Source organism: Xenopus tropicalis, chromosome 4 (genome assembly GCF_000004195.4).
Source record: "Xenopus tropicalis strain Nigerian chromosome 4, UCB_Xtro_10.0, whole genome shotgun sequence".
In the NCBI taxonomy this organism is placed as follows: domain Eukaryota; kingdom Metazoa; phylum Chordata; class Amphibia; order Anura; family Pipidae; genus Xenopus; species Xenopus tropicalis.
The window spans coordinates 29,717,979-29,737,456 of record NC_030680.2 but is presented as its reverse complement, the minus strand read 5'-3'; the positions used below and the strand labels follow the sequence as shown (position 1 = coordinate 29,737,456).

At 38.1% G+C, this 19,478-nt stretch overlaps 1 protein-coding gene across 1 annotated transcript in view; it reads right to left on the bottom strand.

Annotated features, from left to right (window-relative positions):
* LOC100494280 (mucin-5AC-like) overlaps nt 1–19,478 on the bottom strand; it is a 78,550-nt gene that overhangs the window by 11,007 nt on the left and 48,065 nt on the right. The window contains exons 32-42 of the mRNA XM_031901314.1: nt 17,574–17,748; nt 16,155–16,402; nt 15,277–15,460; nt 13,862–14,066; nt 11,284–11,462; nt 6,115–6,146; nt 4,671–4,848; nt 4,418–4,522; nt 2,796–2,836; nt 2,566–2,697; nt 1,970–2,065 (exon numbers count right to left, since the gene is read on the bottom strand). Of these exons, the coding sequence (XP_031757174.1) occupies nt 1,970–2,065; nt 2,566–2,697; nt 2,796–2,836; nt 4,418–4,522; nt 4,671–4,848; nt 6,115–6,146; nt 11,284–11,462; nt 13,862–14,066; nt 15,277–15,460; nt 16,155–16,402; nt 17,574–17,748 (1,575 nt within the window). The remainder of the gene's footprint in view (nt 1–1,969; nt 2,066–2,565; nt 2,698–2,795; nt 2,837–4,417; nt 4,523–4,670; nt 4,849–6,114; nt 6,147–11,283; nt 11,463–13,861; nt 14,067–15,276; nt 15,461–16,154; nt 16,403–17,573; nt 17,749–19,478) is intronic.

The following is a 19,478-nucleotide window of genomic DNA, read 5'->3' as shown; positions in this document are numbered from 1 at the left end:
TTTCTCTGTAATAATAAAACAGTACCTTGTACTTGATCCCAACTAAGATATAATTACCCCTTATTGGAGGCTAAACAAGCCTATTGGGTTTATTTAATGTTTATATGATTTTTAAGTAGACTTAAGGTGTTGAGTAGTGATGAGCGAATCGGCAAGAAAATTCAAAAATTCTAAACGGCGAAAAATTCGCAAAATGCTTTTGTTGCGCAATTTTTTGGGGGGTCACCCGCATTTTTGGGGGGGGGGTTTTGTCGCCCACATTTTTTTTTCTGCGCCCATGCCTTTTTTTGATGTGACCGTGCCCGATTTGATGCAACCGTGAAACAATCGCCAATGCCAAAATCCGGAAATTCGCTGGGAATCCATGCCTGGCGAAAAAATTTGCTCATCACTAGTGTTGAGATCTAAATTACGGAAAGACCCCTTATCCAGAAAACCCAAGATTCCGAGCATTCTGGATAACAGGTCCCATACCTGTACTAACGTTGGCCAGATTTACTAGCAGAGTGTGAGAGTTGACACCCTGGACTCATTTGCTAACACTTAGCAAAACTGTTGTAGTGAAAGCAGATGTTTAATTCAAGAAGTCTGACCAAAGCTAATTGGTCGTGTTAGTAAGTGAGACCCACTTGAATCAATGAAATCAAGTTTAAGGCAATGTTTACCAACTTCGCCTTTCTCAACAGTGTAGACTCTTCAAATACTTTAAATTACGTATGAATCATTCATATGAATTATGTATAAGATGTCTCTTTTGGCTTTACCATCATTTACAAACAACTGAATTCCATTTCACATTGAATCTCCCCCCATGAATGTTCATGTAATAAACCAGAAAAAACTGTTTCTCTATGAAATTAATCTGGCCCAATGTGTTACAACATTTATTTGTGAGTTCTGCTAGGTAGTGATGGGCGAAATTATTCACCAGGATTTGTAGTGAATTTCAGTGGTTCGCGACAAAATTCACCGCATAAAATTTGCTGCGCTGCAAAAAAATGTCATGCGCACTAAAATAAATTGTCACGCACGTAAAAAAATAAATTGTCGCGCATGTAATTTTATGCCACACACCTCAAAAAAATTGTCAATTAAATGATTTTTTTTACGCATGTCATTTTCCCAATTTTGCTAATTTCTCACAGTTTCGCAAATCTTTTCAAAGATTTGCTAATAGTGATGAGCGAATATGTCCCATTTCGCTTTGCCATAAAATTCGTGAAACAGTAAGAAAATTAGCGAAAAATTGCCATAAAATTCGTGAAAAATGCACAAAGCGATCGTCTATTTTTTTTTTGTCGCCCGCATATATTTCTTTGTCGCCCGTGCTTTTTGACGTGACCACGCCCAATTTTGACATGACTGTGTCCTTTTATTGCTGCATCCGCGCCCAATTTGACACGCAACAAAAAATTCCTGCGCAATTAATTTTTTCTGCGGCGAATCTTCATGGAAGTTCCACTAAACAATTAGCCAATAGCGAAATGTGGAAATTTGCTGCGAATCCATGCCTGGCGAAAAAATTTGCTCATCCCTATTTTCTAATTTTACGGTGAAGTGAAGCAGATTCACTCATCACTACTGCTAGGTATAAGGCAGGGGTCCCCAAAAGTCTTGCTTTTGAGCCACATTCAAATGTAAAAAGACTTGGAGAGCAACACAAGCACCATAAAAGTTCATGGAGGAGCCAAATAAGGGCTGTGATTGGCTATTAGGCAGCCTCTATGCACACTATCAGCTTACAGGGGGGCTTTATTTGGTAGCAAATCTTGTTTTTATTCAACCAAAACTTGCCCCCAAGTCAGGAATTCAAAAATAACTACCTGGTTTGGGGGCACTGAGAGCAACATCCAAGGGGTTGGGGAGCAACATGTTGCCCCTGAGCCACTGGTTGGGGATCAATGGTGTAAGACCTCTGTTATCCACAAGAACAAAAGTTACATACAGTTAAAGGGTATAATTGCTGTACCTGAATAAGTATTGTTTCATTTTCTACAGTCATGATGCACGCCACCTGCACACAGGTACCACAGCACTGTCCTTCCTGTACTGTATAGTTGAAACCCTACCAAGGAAAAATAGGAAGAAATCATGATGAAAAATGTCAGTGATTCAGTGGGGTTTTGATAAATTATTTAAAGGGGACATGGCACCCACACATAAAAAGCTGTATAATAAAAGTCCTTAAAAATGAAACCCAAATTCTTTTTTTTTTTTTAATAAATCATCCATACCTGTTATAAATGCCTGCAGCATAGAGGCGGGGCAGGCAATATATGATTGACAGCTCAGATTTTTAATTACAATTACTTTCCATTTAGCACTTCCTAGATATCCCCTAGATGGCAAATAAGATTATGGGGTGATACAAAGCTTTGCCTTAATAACAGTGTTCACAGAATGGCGCCTTCCTGATTGCTGTGATTGTGAAGACTGAAGGGAAAAAAATTAAATATTTTATATAGTGTAAGTAAAGTTTATTATGCTCAACTAACATGATAGAAAAGGATGTTGAATCATTTCTTAGGGTGACAGGTCCCCTTTAAACAAAGAGATTGGATTTACCTCTTGGCACATCATAACACATTCCTTTGAAAGACAAGCCACTGCGTTTATCATGCTGACTGGATCTGTGTCGGAAGTGCAGGTACACTCTGCGCAGACATCAGGCAAAAGGGACGGTATAACTTGGTTTGGCTATAAAATAAAGAGAAAGTTCAAAAGCAGATGTAATATAAACTACCAGCTGATGCTAAAAATGCAGCCATTGCATTTTTAATAGGATTGACACTTACTAGATATATTGTTCCATTTTCAACGCAAACATTCATAGGTTCTTTGTTAATGTGGAAGAAAGAAAAATATGTTTAATAAGGTAAAAATATTTGACAAGAAATGCACAAGGATTCATTAGCAGAAACAAGGCACTGATGACACTAGGGGGCACATTTACTAATCCACGAACGTCCAAAAAGCGTCCAAATGCGTTTTTTCGTAATGATTGGTATTTTGCATTTTTTTCGTAAATTGTCGCGACTTTTTCGTAGCCGTTACAACTTTTTCGTAAATTGTCGCGACTTTTTCGTAGCGTTACGACTTGCGCGAATTGTCGTAACTTTTTCATAGCCATCGCGCCGAGTACGAAAGTTTCGGATTCATTCAAGCTTCAGTATCGTGACTTTCCTTGGGCCAGGTTGGAGCTGCAGAGTGCCATTGAGCCCTATGGGAGACTTTCCTTGGGCCGGGTTGGAGCTGCAGAGTGCCATTGAGCCCTATGGGAGACTTTCCTTGGGCCAGGTTGGAGCTGCAGAGTGCCATTGAGCCCTATGGGAGACTTTCCTTGGGCCGGGTTGGAGCTGCAGAGTGCCATTGAGCCCTATGGGAGACTTTCCTTGGGCCGGGTTGGAGCTGCAGAGTGCCATTGAGCCCTATGGGAGACTTTCCTTGGGCCGGGTTGGAGCTGCAGAGTGCCATTGAGCCCTATGGGAGACTTTCCTTGGGCCGGGTTGGAGCTGCAGAGTGCCATTGAGCCCTATGGGAGACTTTCCTTGGGCCGGGTTGGAGCTGCAGAGTGCCATTGAGCCCTATGGGAGACTTTCCTTGGGCCGGGTTGGAGCTGCAGAGTGCCATTGAGCCCTATGGTAGGCTTTCCTTGGGCCAGGTTGGAGCTGCAGAGTGCCATTGAGCCCTATGGGAGACTTTCCTTGGGCCGGGTTGGAGCTGCAGAGTGCCATTGAGCCCTATGGGAGGCTTTCCTTGGGCCAGGTTGGAGATGCAGAGTGCCATTGAGCCCTATGGGAGACTTTCCTTGGGCCGGGTTGGAGCTGCAGAGTGCCATTGAGCCCTATGGGAGGCTTTCCTTGGGCCGGGTTGGAGCTGCAGAGTGCCATTGAGCCCTATGGGAGACTTTCCTTGGGCCGGGTTGGAGCTGCAGAGTGCCATTGAGCCCTATGGGAGGCTTTCCTTGGGCCGGGTTGGAGCTGCAGAGTGCCATTGAGCCCTATGGGAGACTTTCCTTGGGCCGGGTTGGAGCTGCAGAGTGCCATTGAGCCCTATGGGAGACTTTCCTTGGGCCGGGTTGGAGCTGCAGAGTGCCATTGAGCCCTATGGGAGACTTTCCTTGGGCCGGGTTGGAGCTGCAGAGTGCCATTGAGCCCTATGGGAGACTTTCCTTGGGCCAGGTTGGAGCTGCAGAGTGCCATTGAGCCCTACGGCAGACTTTCCTTGGGCCAGGTTGGAGCTGCAGAGTGCCATTGAGCCCTATGTTGAGCCTTAATGTTGAATGGGAAACATTAAGCCTATGGTGCACACTTCTACCTGTATGTAGATATTGCCCCACCTACTATCCCAGTTATATAACATGGTTGCTTTGAGTTCTTCAAAAGTGCTATTTTTACACATACACAATTTTACTCACTGCATTCATTAATGACACAGCATTCTCCTTTTGCATCAGGGACTGTTAACTGGAACCCAAGAGGACATGCTGTTGTTGTATTTTGGCATAAGCTTCTATTGCATTCTATAATAAGATAAATAAAGGAAAGAAGGATATTATTGGCTACCAGACTATAATATACTTACAAATATTGAAGATTACATACAAACATAAACCTAAAAGATTAATTTGAAAACATTTATATGCATGTATCTTCCCCGTGACTACTTACGGCATTCAGACTTTGGACAGCATGGTTGTTGTGGATCTTTGACTTCAACTAAAGTATAGCCAGGACGTGTGCAAGAGGGAATGACTGGTGGGGTGCACAGGACTGGCTTGCACTCCACAGTTACTGAGTTCATTTCACAAACACAGTCATGGCAGCCAGTCGTCCAGGATGATCCAGGCTGTGAAATTCAGTAGCCAAACATAAATCCATTAAAATCACTTCATCTGATCAGGTATATACACAAAATCTGAATTTAATCTATGACAAAATAAGTGCAATATATATGACCATGGTATATTGTATACCAATACTGAACTGAAATGCATACATTTTTAAAAAGTTTTACATTCAAATCATACTAGTTATTAGATGCAACTAAGCTGGGTAAAATAGCTGGGTGAGATCTCATACACAGTGATGCATTGTGTTCTGTTGTTTTCACTTGCTTTTATTATAATCCAATAGAGTGTTTATTAAACCAATTAAACCATGACTCTTATCCCCTCTCGTGTGGCTCGCTTGCAGTTCTAGTGATGTGAATATGGACTTCTTGTTCCATCAATTTTTCATTTAAAGAGCCACGCTAATTTCCTAGTGCACTAAAATTGGCTTACATTTCTGGGGGGAATTCCAAAGATGTTCCCTTGTTACGTTGCTTAATTTTAGTTGAAAACAGACTGTCTGTTACCCCTGCTATCTGTCTGAGTACATAATAATTAAAAATATGTACCCTAGCACTAACAGGGCTTTACTGACCCAAGCAGCTCTGCAACTAAATTATAAATTTTCATTATAAAGGGTCATTTGAATACATGATTGTGCTTCTTTTTTGCCTGAATTATTGAAATGATATATACTATAATCTATCTATTTATCATCTATCTATCTATCTATCTATCTATCTATCGATCTATCATCTATCTATCTATCTATCATCTATCTATCTATCTATCCCTTAATAGTGCAGAATAGTAGTTCTACTAGTTTTCTACTGAAAATGAGATGTTAAAAAAATAAATAAAGATATTTTCACATTTCACAGGAAAAACAGAACTTAAGCAATATTAAGAAAGGTTCCTTTATTATAGTACAAGTGCTGGAGCACTATGGGACTAGAACCCATAAAGAGCATTTGCTCGTCTTCTCACTGTAAAGGAAAAGTGCAGAGAGCTGCGCAGGTAACTGAAGGGAACCCTTATTGACTGTGCCCAGGCACTCCTTACTTGCTCATGTCCAGTATGTAAAATCCCTCCTAAATGTTGCAAACAATTGAATCTGATTATTCACAGTGATAATATTGGCTAAAATAAAAAAGTTAAATACATAAAAAAGTAAACAAGTAAAACTCCCTGTGGGTCTTAAATGCCTATTCTACTGCAGCTGTTTGGAAATAAATAGCATGATACAGCAATTCATTTAATTTATAACCTGACAACATTCTTACCATTTTGGGCATTCCATCGGGGCCAATACATGCTGAAAGGCAGATATAATAAATAAAGATATTGCCATTAGCATATTTTTTTATAGTTTTAATTTATCACAATATAACTAAAAAATATCTACAAATCTATATATTCCATCTACTGGGATTTAAAGTACTGGAATGGAATCCCAACTCAAGCATTGCCTATAAACAACCCTTCCAATTCTGAACTTCTGAATTATATGCTATACTGCTACTTTGTGGTGAATGATGTTTCCTACTATTACAAATCCACTTCCATTGTGATTCGGATAATGGTCTAAACCCAGAAGACCATAGTGTACAGGTATGTCACCATTTGGATTATTAGCTGCATTAGAGCAGTGATCTATCACTATAAGCATTAACTGACAAGGAAAAGTAAAATCAGTTTAGGCACCCCCAGTCATACTAGTCCCTTATTGGCACCACAAGTGATGCTAGTGCTTTTATTGAAGAAGAGGAGTACCAACTGGGGTAACAGGACTAGAATCACTGGGGTTGTCAAACAATTCAGTTTAACTTTCTGGCTCAGTGAGACAGTTGAACTTTATAATATTTTTTTGTTTTAATTGTTACAATTGATATATTATTTTCTTACTTATTTTCCCAATTCTGATGAGATATATATTAATAAATGTATCAAACAATCTAGCAAATTGGTGATCTACCTAACAGAGCCATGAGATTTCTGTGTAACTCTGCAAGTCAATGAGTCAGTACAGGAGCAGGAAAGTGCAGAGTGCTTGAAATGCTGAGTAACTGAGAACACCAGGACCAGCAGCACACAGGGTATTAGTTCAACAGTTTACCAGGTCAGGTCATACACCAGGGATCCCCAACCTTTTATATCCCTGAGCCACAATCAAATGGAAAATTTTTTGGAGAGCAACAGAAGCATGAAAAGGTTCCTGGGTGTGCAAATAAGGGCTACTTAACAGCCCCTATGTGGACTGGCAGCCTACAGACAGCTCTGTTTGGCAATTACATTGGGTTTTATGCAACCAATGCTTGCCTCCTAACCAGAAATTCAAAAATAAGCATCTGCTTTGAGGCCACTGGGAGCAACAACCAAAGGGTTGGGGAGCAACATGTTGCTCACGAGCCAGTGGTTGGGGATCACTGTCATACACAGTGGAATCTGATAGATTCCTAAGAGCAGCACCAAAGAATTTATCCGAAAGAAGAACAGAAGCCAGGTCAGCGCATCCACAGATTCTAAGACACATGCAGTACCAAAGGATTAGACAAATTTGTAGTCAGACAAGCTAATTTCAAATACCAACTATCTAAGATTTCCAGCAGCACCCTTACTAAGACAATGAAACCCTGGTTGCTCAGGCAGAAAGCAACTCTAGTCCAGCACTGATTGATTGGACAGCAGGAATTAACCCTTATACTCTCTGGATTTAGAAACCCAAACAACTGTCCCTTTAACATTCAAACCTTGACTTGGCTAAAATAATTGTGTAGAGCACTGTAATAAATTGCAGCAAAAAAGAAACATGGGCAGTGTTAACTAGATGTTTTATATTTGAATAGGTATTAGTTTGTTATTGTTTTATAAAGAAACTGGTTTAATAAAGTAAATAGTTTGCTTACGGCATGTGGGAACACAAATGTTTGAGTAGTAGTTGAAGAGCATGGTCCCGGCTTTACAGAAACATCCCTCAGTGAAGAATTTGTTATTGGTTACTGGCAATCTTTCAAGACAAAATATTAGTTGAAATGCATCCACACACATGTTGATACATGTACATCTTTTAAAAATATGATTCTTTCTAGACCCTATTCTGTTTGTTTGTACTAGCAACATATTTCCTTAATAACCCAGGGCAGTTTTAGGCTCCCTTTTTTTATTGATATTGTGCGGCTTTTGTTATGTTGTATGTTAATATTTTGGCCTGCTGTGGCCATCCAAAGCATATTAATAGTCAAGGGGCTCTAATTCTGTGAAATCTGTAAATGTGTTTTAGTGGAGACCAAAGTAGAATGTTTAGTTAGTAGGAAGGATCTAGCTAATTAATATCATAACAATAAGCATACACAGGAAAGCATTAATGGTGACTAACATTGTAGGTGGTAGGGATCTGTTTGGGGTACACTTTGTTTCTTTACAAATCTCAACAAAAGCAATATTTTATATTAAGAACCACCTACTGTACCAAAAGGGTGTGTTTCCCTGCACAAACAAAATAATAGAGCCTATATGCTTTAAATTCTATTACAAAAGCTGATCTAAGAGTTCGATCCAAACAGTCATGGAGTATTGCAGGTGCGTGCCACTAAGATAAAGGGTAAAATATTAACTTTCTAATGCATAGTAATGCAATGTGTAGATTTTTCTATACTAGCGATGAGTGATTTTTTTCACCAGGCATGGATACACTGCAAAATTCCATGTTTCTCAAAATTTGTTTTCAACAAAAATGCCCATAGACTGAGATGTATCTGGAGTGAGAAAAAAGTTGCGGCCTTATCGTGAAAAAAGTTGTGTGCTGCTTTTTTAGAGTGTTTCGCCATTTTATAAATTTGTCAGTAGTGATGTAGCGAACATCGCCGAAAATGTTCGCGAACCCGTTCGCGGACTTTCGCCAAAACTCACGAATATTCGCGAACTTTGCGAACCCCATAGACTTCAATGGGAAGGCGAACTTTAAAACCTAGAAAAGCCATTTCTGGCCAGAAAACTGATTTTAAAGTTGTTTAAAGGGTGCCACGACCTGGACAGTGGCATGCAGGAGGGGGATCAAGGGCAAAAACTTCTCTGAAAAATACGTTGTAAAAAAACGCCAAAAAAAAACCGCCAAAAAATAACGCTAAAAAAAAAGCAAGCTATTCCTATGTATATGCATAGGCGATAAAACGAAGCGAAAAAAACGCGGCGGAAAAACCAAGGCGAAAAAACACTGCGCCAAAAAAAAACGCGGCGAACCCAAAGTGGCGAACATCGGCAAAAGTCCGCGAATTTGCGCGAACGCGAACAGTTCACTACATCTCTATTTGTCAGCAGTTTTGAGAATTTTGGGGGGATATTTTGACAAAACAGTTGAGAGAACTAGTGCTTCATCTGTATAAATGCTAAATGTAGTCAGTGCAGCTTAGTTCATTTCATAAAAAAAATAATTGTGATTGGTTAGTCTATTGCTTTTTTGCCAAATCATTCTCTAATTTTGAAAACACTTGCTCAAATAAGTATGACTGTAGTCCTCAATCTACTATATATATATATACTGTACTTTGAATAGCATGTTGGTTGTTCTGAGGGTCCACAGGCCTGGTAGTCCATTTCAAGAGGGCATTTGTATGCTGCATTAAATAAGAAAGAGAATAAAACAAACATATTTTAATGATTCATTCAGTAAAAGGCCATTAAAACTTTGTCTCTTGGCTTACTGAACATGTTCTTATCCATTTGGGCTACCAAACACACCCTCCAGTCTAGCAGCCAATAAAGAGATGACAACAGAACTTTTTATCAAAGTAAGTTCTGCCTGTGTAAGCCTGCATTCTTTATTGCATTAACTTTACAACATACATGTGCTGTCTGCAGATGTAAATGTAGTGGATGTGTGAGAGGGAAAATAGCTGCCTGGTGAAAGCTTTAGGAAAATGTGATGGTGCTGGCGAATTGAGGGGATATATTCAATATAAATGGTGTGGTTTAAGTGCTGCTGGGAGTTTCTTAAAAAAGTTTGAGTTTTGCTCAAGTGGACTGAGATAGAGCAACATATAATAAGCTCAATGCATTAGACACCTAACTAAATCCTGTAGAAAAATGTCCTCACTTCTCCATGTTAACTACTAGGAGAATATATAAGTGGGATTAACATTACAATCTCATCCTCCCTGACTTTTTATTGCAATAATGTGAGCTGTAGTGATAGCAACCAAACAGCACCTGTTACCTGCATTTGATGGGGTGTAAGTGATAAGTTTGTAGTTATGCAACAGTTAGCGGACTTGTAGCTTAACACAGCAAAACATATTAAATTATATGTAATGAAGCAGTTGACTTCCAGGTTATCATTTATTAAGTAATTAAAGACACCACATAATCAGAGAAAAGGGTGAGAAAGGGTGAGGCAAACCCATATATTCAAAGTGTTGTGCTCTGCTTCTTTGGTATCTATTGTCACTTAATAACTATGTCTTGTGTCCAGTGAGGAATGAGAAGAACAATTTGGTCTTTTCTTACTTTTTTAATTTGTGCATAATCATTTTTAAACTAAATATCTGGTAATAATTGACTGAAAGATTGCACTTGCACTTTATAATGAATTGATTGAATGATTTGAAATTAATATAGTGCTTGATTGGATACATAACAATTGGACTTTTTAATCAAGGTATTGTCGGGTTGCAAAAATTAATTGGTATTATTTATAATAAATATATTATATATTATTATAATAATAAAGGAACTCCTGATTAAAATGATAATTAAGTCATAACAGTAGAAATTAGTGGTTCTTAATTAAGGGGTTATCTTTGTCGTTTATATATAAATTTGGTTTATCATACCCCTAAGAACATGCTTGTCTTGGAGAAAATTAATTTAAAAGGTGGAAATTCCTTTTCCCATCCCCATTTCCCCAATATAGCTACTATTCAAACTGTGATGACTAAAATGTGATCTCCAGAATTTCCTTTTTGAATGGTGTATCTCTTGACAGCAATGACCACAAAAATGAAAGAAAGATGGTGATGGTTTGGTGTTGGTGATGGTTTATCCTATTCTTTGTATTCTTGTCTCATCAGGCAATACAGGTATAGGACCCATTATCCAGAATGCTCGGGACCAAGGGTATTCCGGATAAGGGGTCTTTCCGTAATTTGGATCTCCATACCTTAAGTCTACTAAAAAATTAATAAAACATTAATTAAACCCTATGGGATTGTTTTGCATCCAATAAGGATTATTTATATCTTAGTTGGGATCAATTACAAGGTTCTGTTTTATTTCTACATAAAAAAAGGAAATCAGTTTTAAAATTCTGAATTATTTGCTTCTAATGGAGTCTATGGGAGACGGCTTTCCGTAATTCGGAGCTTTCTGGATAACGGGTTTCCGGATAAGGGGTCCGATACCTGTATATAAAAAAAGGTTTTGGAATGAGTGTTCCAGAGCTTGGATGTCCCACCTACCACACTTGTTGTCAGTACTATGTCGCCAGTCTACACACTTTCCCTGCAGCTGGCACTGATTGGCATATAATTCTAAGATGGAGCAGAGGTTATTCTCATTATTAGTTTGACAGGCTGTATTCATACACATCTGGAAGTAGGTGTCGGGTGGAACGTTTTCATGACAAGGATCAAATACCCTGAAATAAAAAGGCAATTATTTAGTGAGAAAAAAAGTTTTACTTTTTTAAGAAAATTTAGAAAGATTTTTTATGATTTCCCAATACATAACAACAAAACAAGAAACAATGTGGGGGGAGAGGTATTTGATTCTTGATACTGATTGGTGCCTAGACAAATGCTATGACATAGTACTCATAAGTGCACCTGTGTATAGTGAACAAAATAAGTAAAATTGGTGAAAAAAGTTGTTTTAGTTTTGATTTTTAGTTAAACATATACTATGCTCATAAGCAGCCTTCCTCCACCTAATCCTATGTTGAAAAAAATAATGTTATTTAATTAGAGTTGGCGCTTCTCACAAATTTACAAATACTATAAATGCATTAAAAACACAAATCACTTTATTTTCGAGTCCAATGAGACAGTTTGTTCTACACACAGCAGTTAAAATTATGTAGGTTCCTCTGCTCTCTCAAACATTTAAAATACACCTTATATACAACGTAATTCCACACTTTAGTTTATATACCACATAATATACATACAGCGTACATCTAAATTAGGATCTGCCAGGGAAATGAAAATCCTTCATACTATTAAAACAATTCTATATTTACCTACTAAAAACACTAAGGGGCAGATTCACAAAAATGCTTACAAAAAAATCGTAATCGATAATATCGTATTGGCGATCTGAACGATCGTAAACAGCGGGAAAACCTTTCTGACTTTGATCCTTCTGTGCATGTTTTTTAAAGTCTCCCCATAGGAATCAATGGCACTCTGCAGCTCCAACCTGGCCCAAGGAAAGTCTCCCATAGGGCTCAATGGCACTCTGCAGCTCCAACCTGGCCCAAGGAAAGCCTCCCATAGGGCTCAATGGCACTCTGCAGCTCCAACCCGGCCCAAGGAAAGTCTCCCATAGGGCTCAATGGCACTCTGCAGCTCCAACCCGGCCAAGGAAAGTCTCCCATAGGGCTCAATGGCACTCTGCAGCTCCAACCTGGCCCAAGGAAAGTCTCCCATAGGGCTCAATGGCACTCTGCAGCTCCAACCTGGCCCAAGGAAAGCCTCCCATAGGGCTCAATGGCACTCTGCAGCTCCAACCCGACCCAAGGAAAGTCACGATAACGATAATGGATGAACTTTCATACTCCGCGCGACAAATATGATTTTGTCGTGCAAATTGTTGCACAAATTGTTGCAAGGGAAGAAAAAGTTGCGCAAATTAACAAAAAAGTCGGCAAAAATACGCACAGTACGAAAACTTAGAAAAAATACGATTTCTTTTTTGTATTCAGATTAAATCGTACTTTAATGAATGTGCCCCTAAGAGAGGTCTTCTTATATCCGATAACCAAATATCCCTTATTAAAAGATTTAGTCTACTCAAACTCTAAAGCATGTACTGGATATTGCATTCGTTTTGTACCCACATGAAATAAAATAAAATAAAATGGAGGTGTCCCCAATAATTGACTAACAATGCCTATTAGCAGGCTATAAGCAGACTTGAGTAGGTATCTTTCCCTTGCACAGCATTCCATTTAATCTGCAAAACACGTTTGCTGCACGACTGTTTTGTCAGATTCGCTCATCACTAATGTGGATACCTCATGGGACTGCCTAACATAAAGTCGCCACTGTTCTGTCTCCTGGCACACATTGAAGGACTGGTCCTGTCCTCATATGATAGACTTTGCATCTAGCATTTACTACACTATGTCAAAAAGGCAATTCTGTAAACTTGGAAAGCTACGGAACCACAAACCCTAAAAGTTTGAACTAAGCTAATAGATGGTCTCCTTCCGAGGCAAAAACTTACCTACATGACACAAGGATGTCCAGCAAAGTTTGGGAAAATCTGGAACAGATGGCCTAGCAGACCCACAGACAGGTAATGAAACCTTGTAATGCCACTATCAGCACAATTTACAATGATTACGACAGGAGGTGAAACAATAGACAATACAACTAATTTTGGAAACACCCATCAAGTTTCCTTTCTAAATTTCCTTCTTTTTTCTCTCTTTCTAAACATTAAAATCAATAAAAAAAAGGGCTCATAGAATCCAATGTATTCTGCATGGAAAATGTTATAGCTGAAAAAAAACACCCATAGACTCCAATGTATTTTGCACAGAAAGTTACTGTGAAAAAATAAGGCACAGCCAAAAAAATAAACAACTATTAACTTCAATGACTTTTTTTTTTCAATTTTAGGAGCAAAACAGGACAGATTCACTCTTCACTACAAATAAACATTTCAGCTGAAAAAAGTAAGCATACTCAGTCTGTATAAATATATAGAAATGTATAACTATATACAGTAGCAGCATTTCTTTTAAAACTCTCATTCTACAGTGTATGTCATCCAAGATAGGTTGTAAAATATGGTTTAAATATAATAACATACGTGCTTATTATGATGTCACATAAATTAGTTGCAATACATGTGGATATTGTAGGAGTTTCTTCTGTAGGTAAGAGGGCTGGATTCAGGCTACAGAGTGTATCTGTAACATTATTAACGTTCCAGGATGAAGCTACTTGGGAACAGTCTGAAGCATATGTTCCATTTTGAAAAAGGCAGTCATCTGATCTGTTGTTCGTAAAGGTGCCTGTAGGAAAGAAAAAAAAAATAATACTTTAAAAAATAACATTTGATATAACCTTACAAGAAGCAAAATGGTACATAACCCATGGAATACAGAACAGTAATTTACTAAAATTATAAATGCATCATTGCATCGCTAGTAATTAAAGGGGTAGTTCAACTGAAGGCTAACTTTCAGTAGTTTATGTTTATGTTCTATTCTAAAAACTATTTTTCTTCATTTTATTATTTGTTTTATACTGTTTTTTTTATGAATCTTTCCATCTTTCCATCTTTCACTAACCTCAACAGTCTAGAAAGAATTTTAAAGTCACAAAATAAGAAGTAAGATCAGTGTGGTAAGGAGGAAGGATTTGGGTTTTTACAGAACTGACTAATTTTTTCATTGTCAGGGATGGCCTGTCTCAGTCATGTTAGTGCAGCTGTTTTGGTAGGAAGAATGACCAGAAGGTTAGAGGTACTGTATGGCATGGGGGGGCAGGAGGTAGCAGTGAGAAATTGTGTGGAAGATCAGTTACATTGAGATCTGGAGATAATAATGCAAAGTGTAGGTCAAAGTGAGGTTTAGGGAAACTGTAAAACTAGATAAAATCACAAGGAATAAAAAAACTATTTGAACTCCCATTTTAAGCTTAAAGATATAACATTTAGTTCAGATCAACCAGATAATGTATTTCTGAGGGTGAATAAACTATTAATCATATCATATAATCACAGAAAATGTGCAGTGCTTCGAAAAACCAAAGAAGAAGATAATCAAATAAGAAAGATGGGAAAATTCTGTTGACTATCACTTGGTCAAGTGTTTGTTGCATGTAACTGATATATAATATTATCATATTTTGGAGTGAATGATATAATGTGTAGTGATGAGCGAATTTTTTGGGCAGGCATGGATTTGCAGCGATTTTCCGCATTTTGCCATTGGGGAATTGTTTCGTGAAACTTCAGTGAAATTTCACCGCAGAAAAAAAAGGCTCGGTCACATAAAAATTGGGCTCGGTCACGTAAAAAAAAAACGCGGGTGACAAAAAATAGCTGCGGACAACAAAAAAGACGCGGGTGACAAAAAAATTGTGCAAAAAATGCATGTCGCGAATTATTCGCCGTTTCGTGAATTTTCTTGCCGTTTCGCAAATTTTATGGCGAAGCGAAACGAGACAGATTCGCTCATCACTAATAATGTGCAATATGTAACATGTAAAGAAACTTACCACAAAGACCTTCAGTGTTGTTATAAAACATGCTCATAGGTAATGTTAACATAAACAGAGTGTCACTAAAGATAATGCGAGCTTTTATAGCTTCAATGCCCACAATAATGTCAACCCCAGTACTGGATATGGTGAAACCATCCTTAGTAAATCCAGGTGATACAATATTTTGGTTGAACATAATCTGCAAGAAATGATAACTATGGTTAGGATATCTGGACCATGCAGAATACTATAAACTTGTCTACTAGGTGAGATAAAAAGGCTAGCATTTTTAGTGCTGCCATCTGTACTCTTCTCATGGTACAAGGGATCCCTTTACCTCTGGTGCTTCCCCCACCAAAGGTGTTGGCTAATAAAATCTTGAATTCCAGTTGGGGGACAAAATATTTAACAAAAAAAAAATACATCCCCCACTGGCACTAGGCCACCCGCACTATGAGGTTTGAGTAGGACACAATAATCACCCAAAAATGTGGACTGGCGACAATAACACTTTTGCTAGAAACTGACATGTCCCATTAACTATAATGAGAAGTAAACTGTGTTATTCACAGAATATTAGCATTTTCATTAAAACATCTCTATATTATCCAAACTAATTTGCCTGAATCATATCTAATTATTTCATTGCTACATTACATCCTTGTGTTTTACTGGAAAATACCTTGGTATACGCAATATGCCCTATATTGTAATGTAGATGCAGTGGAAAGAATGGGCACAGTGGCATTCAATGGAACTACCTTCTGTTGAAGTCAAAAGCAAATTTGATTGTACCAGTCTGTGCACTCACATATTATTTATGTCATAGGCTGTATCAACAAACCTTAAATAACCCCAATTTTTTTCCTTTATGTGAGTTGAGTCAACCATACCTGTTTGTTCATTTCGCCATTTTGCATGAAGCGCATCAATGTCACTGTACTGGTTTCAAAAAAAATAATGAATGTTTGTGGACATTTTGCATCACTGAGGTCACTGCAGTAGTCATTGCTTACAAGGATCATAAAGTGATATTTGTCATTGATCTCTTGCACTAGAATATTGGTACAGTTGTTGAAAAATTCATATGTGGTCCCATCAAAGGTCATGTACTGGTTGTTCTCCATTGCAACACAGACACCTGAAGGAAAGATCAATGTATTTGGTGTTAATATTCCATTTATACACAATCATCTTATTCACATTTATTTGGTATCTGTTATAGCTAAGTTTTCAAGTTCCTTACTCACAAAATCCCCAGAATTCTGGCATGGTTGCTCCTCATGTATATTCTTTGGTATCAGACTTCCTCTCTCAGAAAAATCCTTCATTCCTGGGCTGTAGTCTGCACAGCTCTCTCCTGCTCCCCCTCCCATCAGAATATGTGATCTGAGCTACCAGCATCTAGAGCTGTAAGCCACTGAGACCAAACTAAAATGGCAACTGCTATCTTAAACAGAGGGAGTTTCTAGGGCTGTATACTCAGGTAAGGTGAAGCTTTCTGAAGAATAAATATAGCATTCTAGCTTACACAAATATGGCTAATCTATTGGAAGTAAAAAGCCAAAATGTCTTTCCTTCTCCTTTAAAGGGATTCTGTCATGGGAAAACATGTTTTTTATAAAATGCATCCATTAACAGAGCTTCTCCAACAGAATCCTTAATAGAAATTCATTTTTTAGAAGAGCAAACAGATTTTCTTATATTTAACTTTGAAATTTGACATATTCATAGTTTCCCAGGTGCCCTCAGTCACACGTTACTTTACACTGTAAGTTGAAGTGATATCAAACCCCAGCCCCTTCCCCAGCAGCCGATTAACAGAACAATGGGAAGGTAGCAAGATAAAAAATCATCCCTTTAAGCTAAACATACATCATAAGATCCACTTGTTTGGTGAGGTCATCCAATGAGCAGATCTTTCCCCAATATGCTGATATTGATCTGATCTGGTCATTTGGCCCTAGAGTAAAGCGACAAGGCTACAGGCTGTCGGGGTGAGGACCACATCAACTAGCCCATGTAGTCCTTGATCTCACATAAAAATCAAACCTGCCCGATTGTTTATTACAGGACAAAATTATTAATGACACTTTATATTGCATGAGACTATAAAGCTTTTCTGTTCTTGATTTTATCAAATTATTTCCCAATCTGAACTTTATTATAATATATTAGAACTTGCTTCTTGGATAATATGATCTGAATAAAAATAATATTTCATGAATTTCATAAAAGTTTTTGTTCACTGTTTTTGTTTTGTTCAATGCTTTTGGCTATGTAAACATAAATACGGCAATTAAAATACTTACCCTCACATTCATATTCATAGCAGCAACCATTATGGTTGTACACCAGTGTAGGCTGAGAACGAGTAGCACAATTAATTTTTTTCACAACAGGGCATGACACTTGTTCAAGAGTAACAATATTGTTCCCACGGCATGTGGCCACTGTGCAGTTGTCAAGGTTCCACTTTTCATTTGTCTGAAAAATTGAAAGTATCATTATTTAATACTTGTACCATGGCACACTAAATGAGGAGCCCAGAGCATACACAAATTGCCTATTTAGAGCTTTCAGACATAGTAGTTCCTGGTAGTGATGAGCGAATCTGTCCCTTTTCGCTTCGCCGGAAAATTTGTGAATCTTTTAAATGATTCAAGAAACGGCAAAAAATTAGCAAAACAGCAAAAATGTCACGCATCAAAAAAAATGTTGTCGTGCGCAACAATTTTTTGACGTGCTGCAAATTTTGTTACCTGTTTCGTGAAAATCCGCCAATGCCGTAACGTGGAAATTCCCCACGAATCCATGCCTGCCGAATTATTTTGCCCATCACTAGTTCCTGGTTTAAAAGTTTAAAATGTCACTGTAACACATAAGGGGACACTTACTATGACTTAAGGTGGCCATACACAAGCAGATTTCAACTGCCAATTCGGGTCCTTCAGACTGACTCGGCAGCTTATCTGCCCGTGTAAGGGCACCCCCGACGGGCCTACCTGACCTACATCTGGCATAAAATTGGCAGAAGTTGATTGGGCAGGTTTGATTTTCCATCCCATCTGAGACCACATCGACCTGTTGATGTGGTCCTCAGTCCGATGGCACCTATGCCCGCCATTTTAATTTGATTGTTTGGCCCTAGGGTTGCTGGGATCCAAATAACCTTAGCAACCAGGGACTGGTTTGAATGAGAGACTAATATTTGACTGGGAGAGGGGCTAAATAGAAACAAAAGTTATAAAATGTAAGAATTTTATATTTATTTTTGGATGCCCCCTGCGTCTGAAGGCATAAATTAGCCCTACAGTGTTCTGAATGTCAAAGAAACAATACTAATTTGCAAGAAATAAAACTGGTCTTTTAAAAACACAGGTTTTTTTGATTTGATGTAGCTCCCTAGGGTTACTTTTATGTCATAACTGAGCTGTACCTAATGGAACACTTCATGATTATTAATCTATATATTGAGTCATGTTAGAGCACAAAACTAAGTATGTAAACAGCCTATTTCTAGTTTATTTAGTCTTCCCCTCCATTGAGTAGCAGAACACAAAAAAAGAAAGTGAATTAATTTGCATTTAAAGTTTGTATCTGTCTAGAACCTACAAATAAACCATTTCTTGGCAACAAGTACCCCATTTTATATGAAAGAGGTATTCATTATATAGTACTTTACAGAGTCATGAATGGCCTTTGTAAGAACTAAATTTGTATTGTACACACCTTACTGGCTATCTGCTATGTAACCTGTGCATCTCCTTTTCTCTTTTTTAAGATTGGATGGCTTCCCCCATAGCTACACAGCTTAAAAATATGTAGTGTTTCTGAAGCAAACATAATTTTTACCAGTGCCGGGAAAAAAAAAATAATATTTTTGTATTACTTTAAAAAAACACTTGTATATTTGTGGTGTTACTGTTACTTGAAGATGATTGCATGAGGCATTGTGCAAATAGCAGGAGGCCTTGACACACTTTTGCACCCCTTAGTGCTCTTCCATCCCTTGGGGTCAAGAATGACCCCAGTGATGTGAAATTTGTGAGTTTTTTTCCCCAGAATGCTCTAATTCCTTCTCATAAAGAAGGTTTAGACTTTAACCATATATATTTGATGCAATTTGTGGAAGCACAATTGCCATATTATTGCCACCAGTGTACATGTATATACTGTATGCATAGGCGGATTTTCCATAAGGCTAGGGGAGGCTA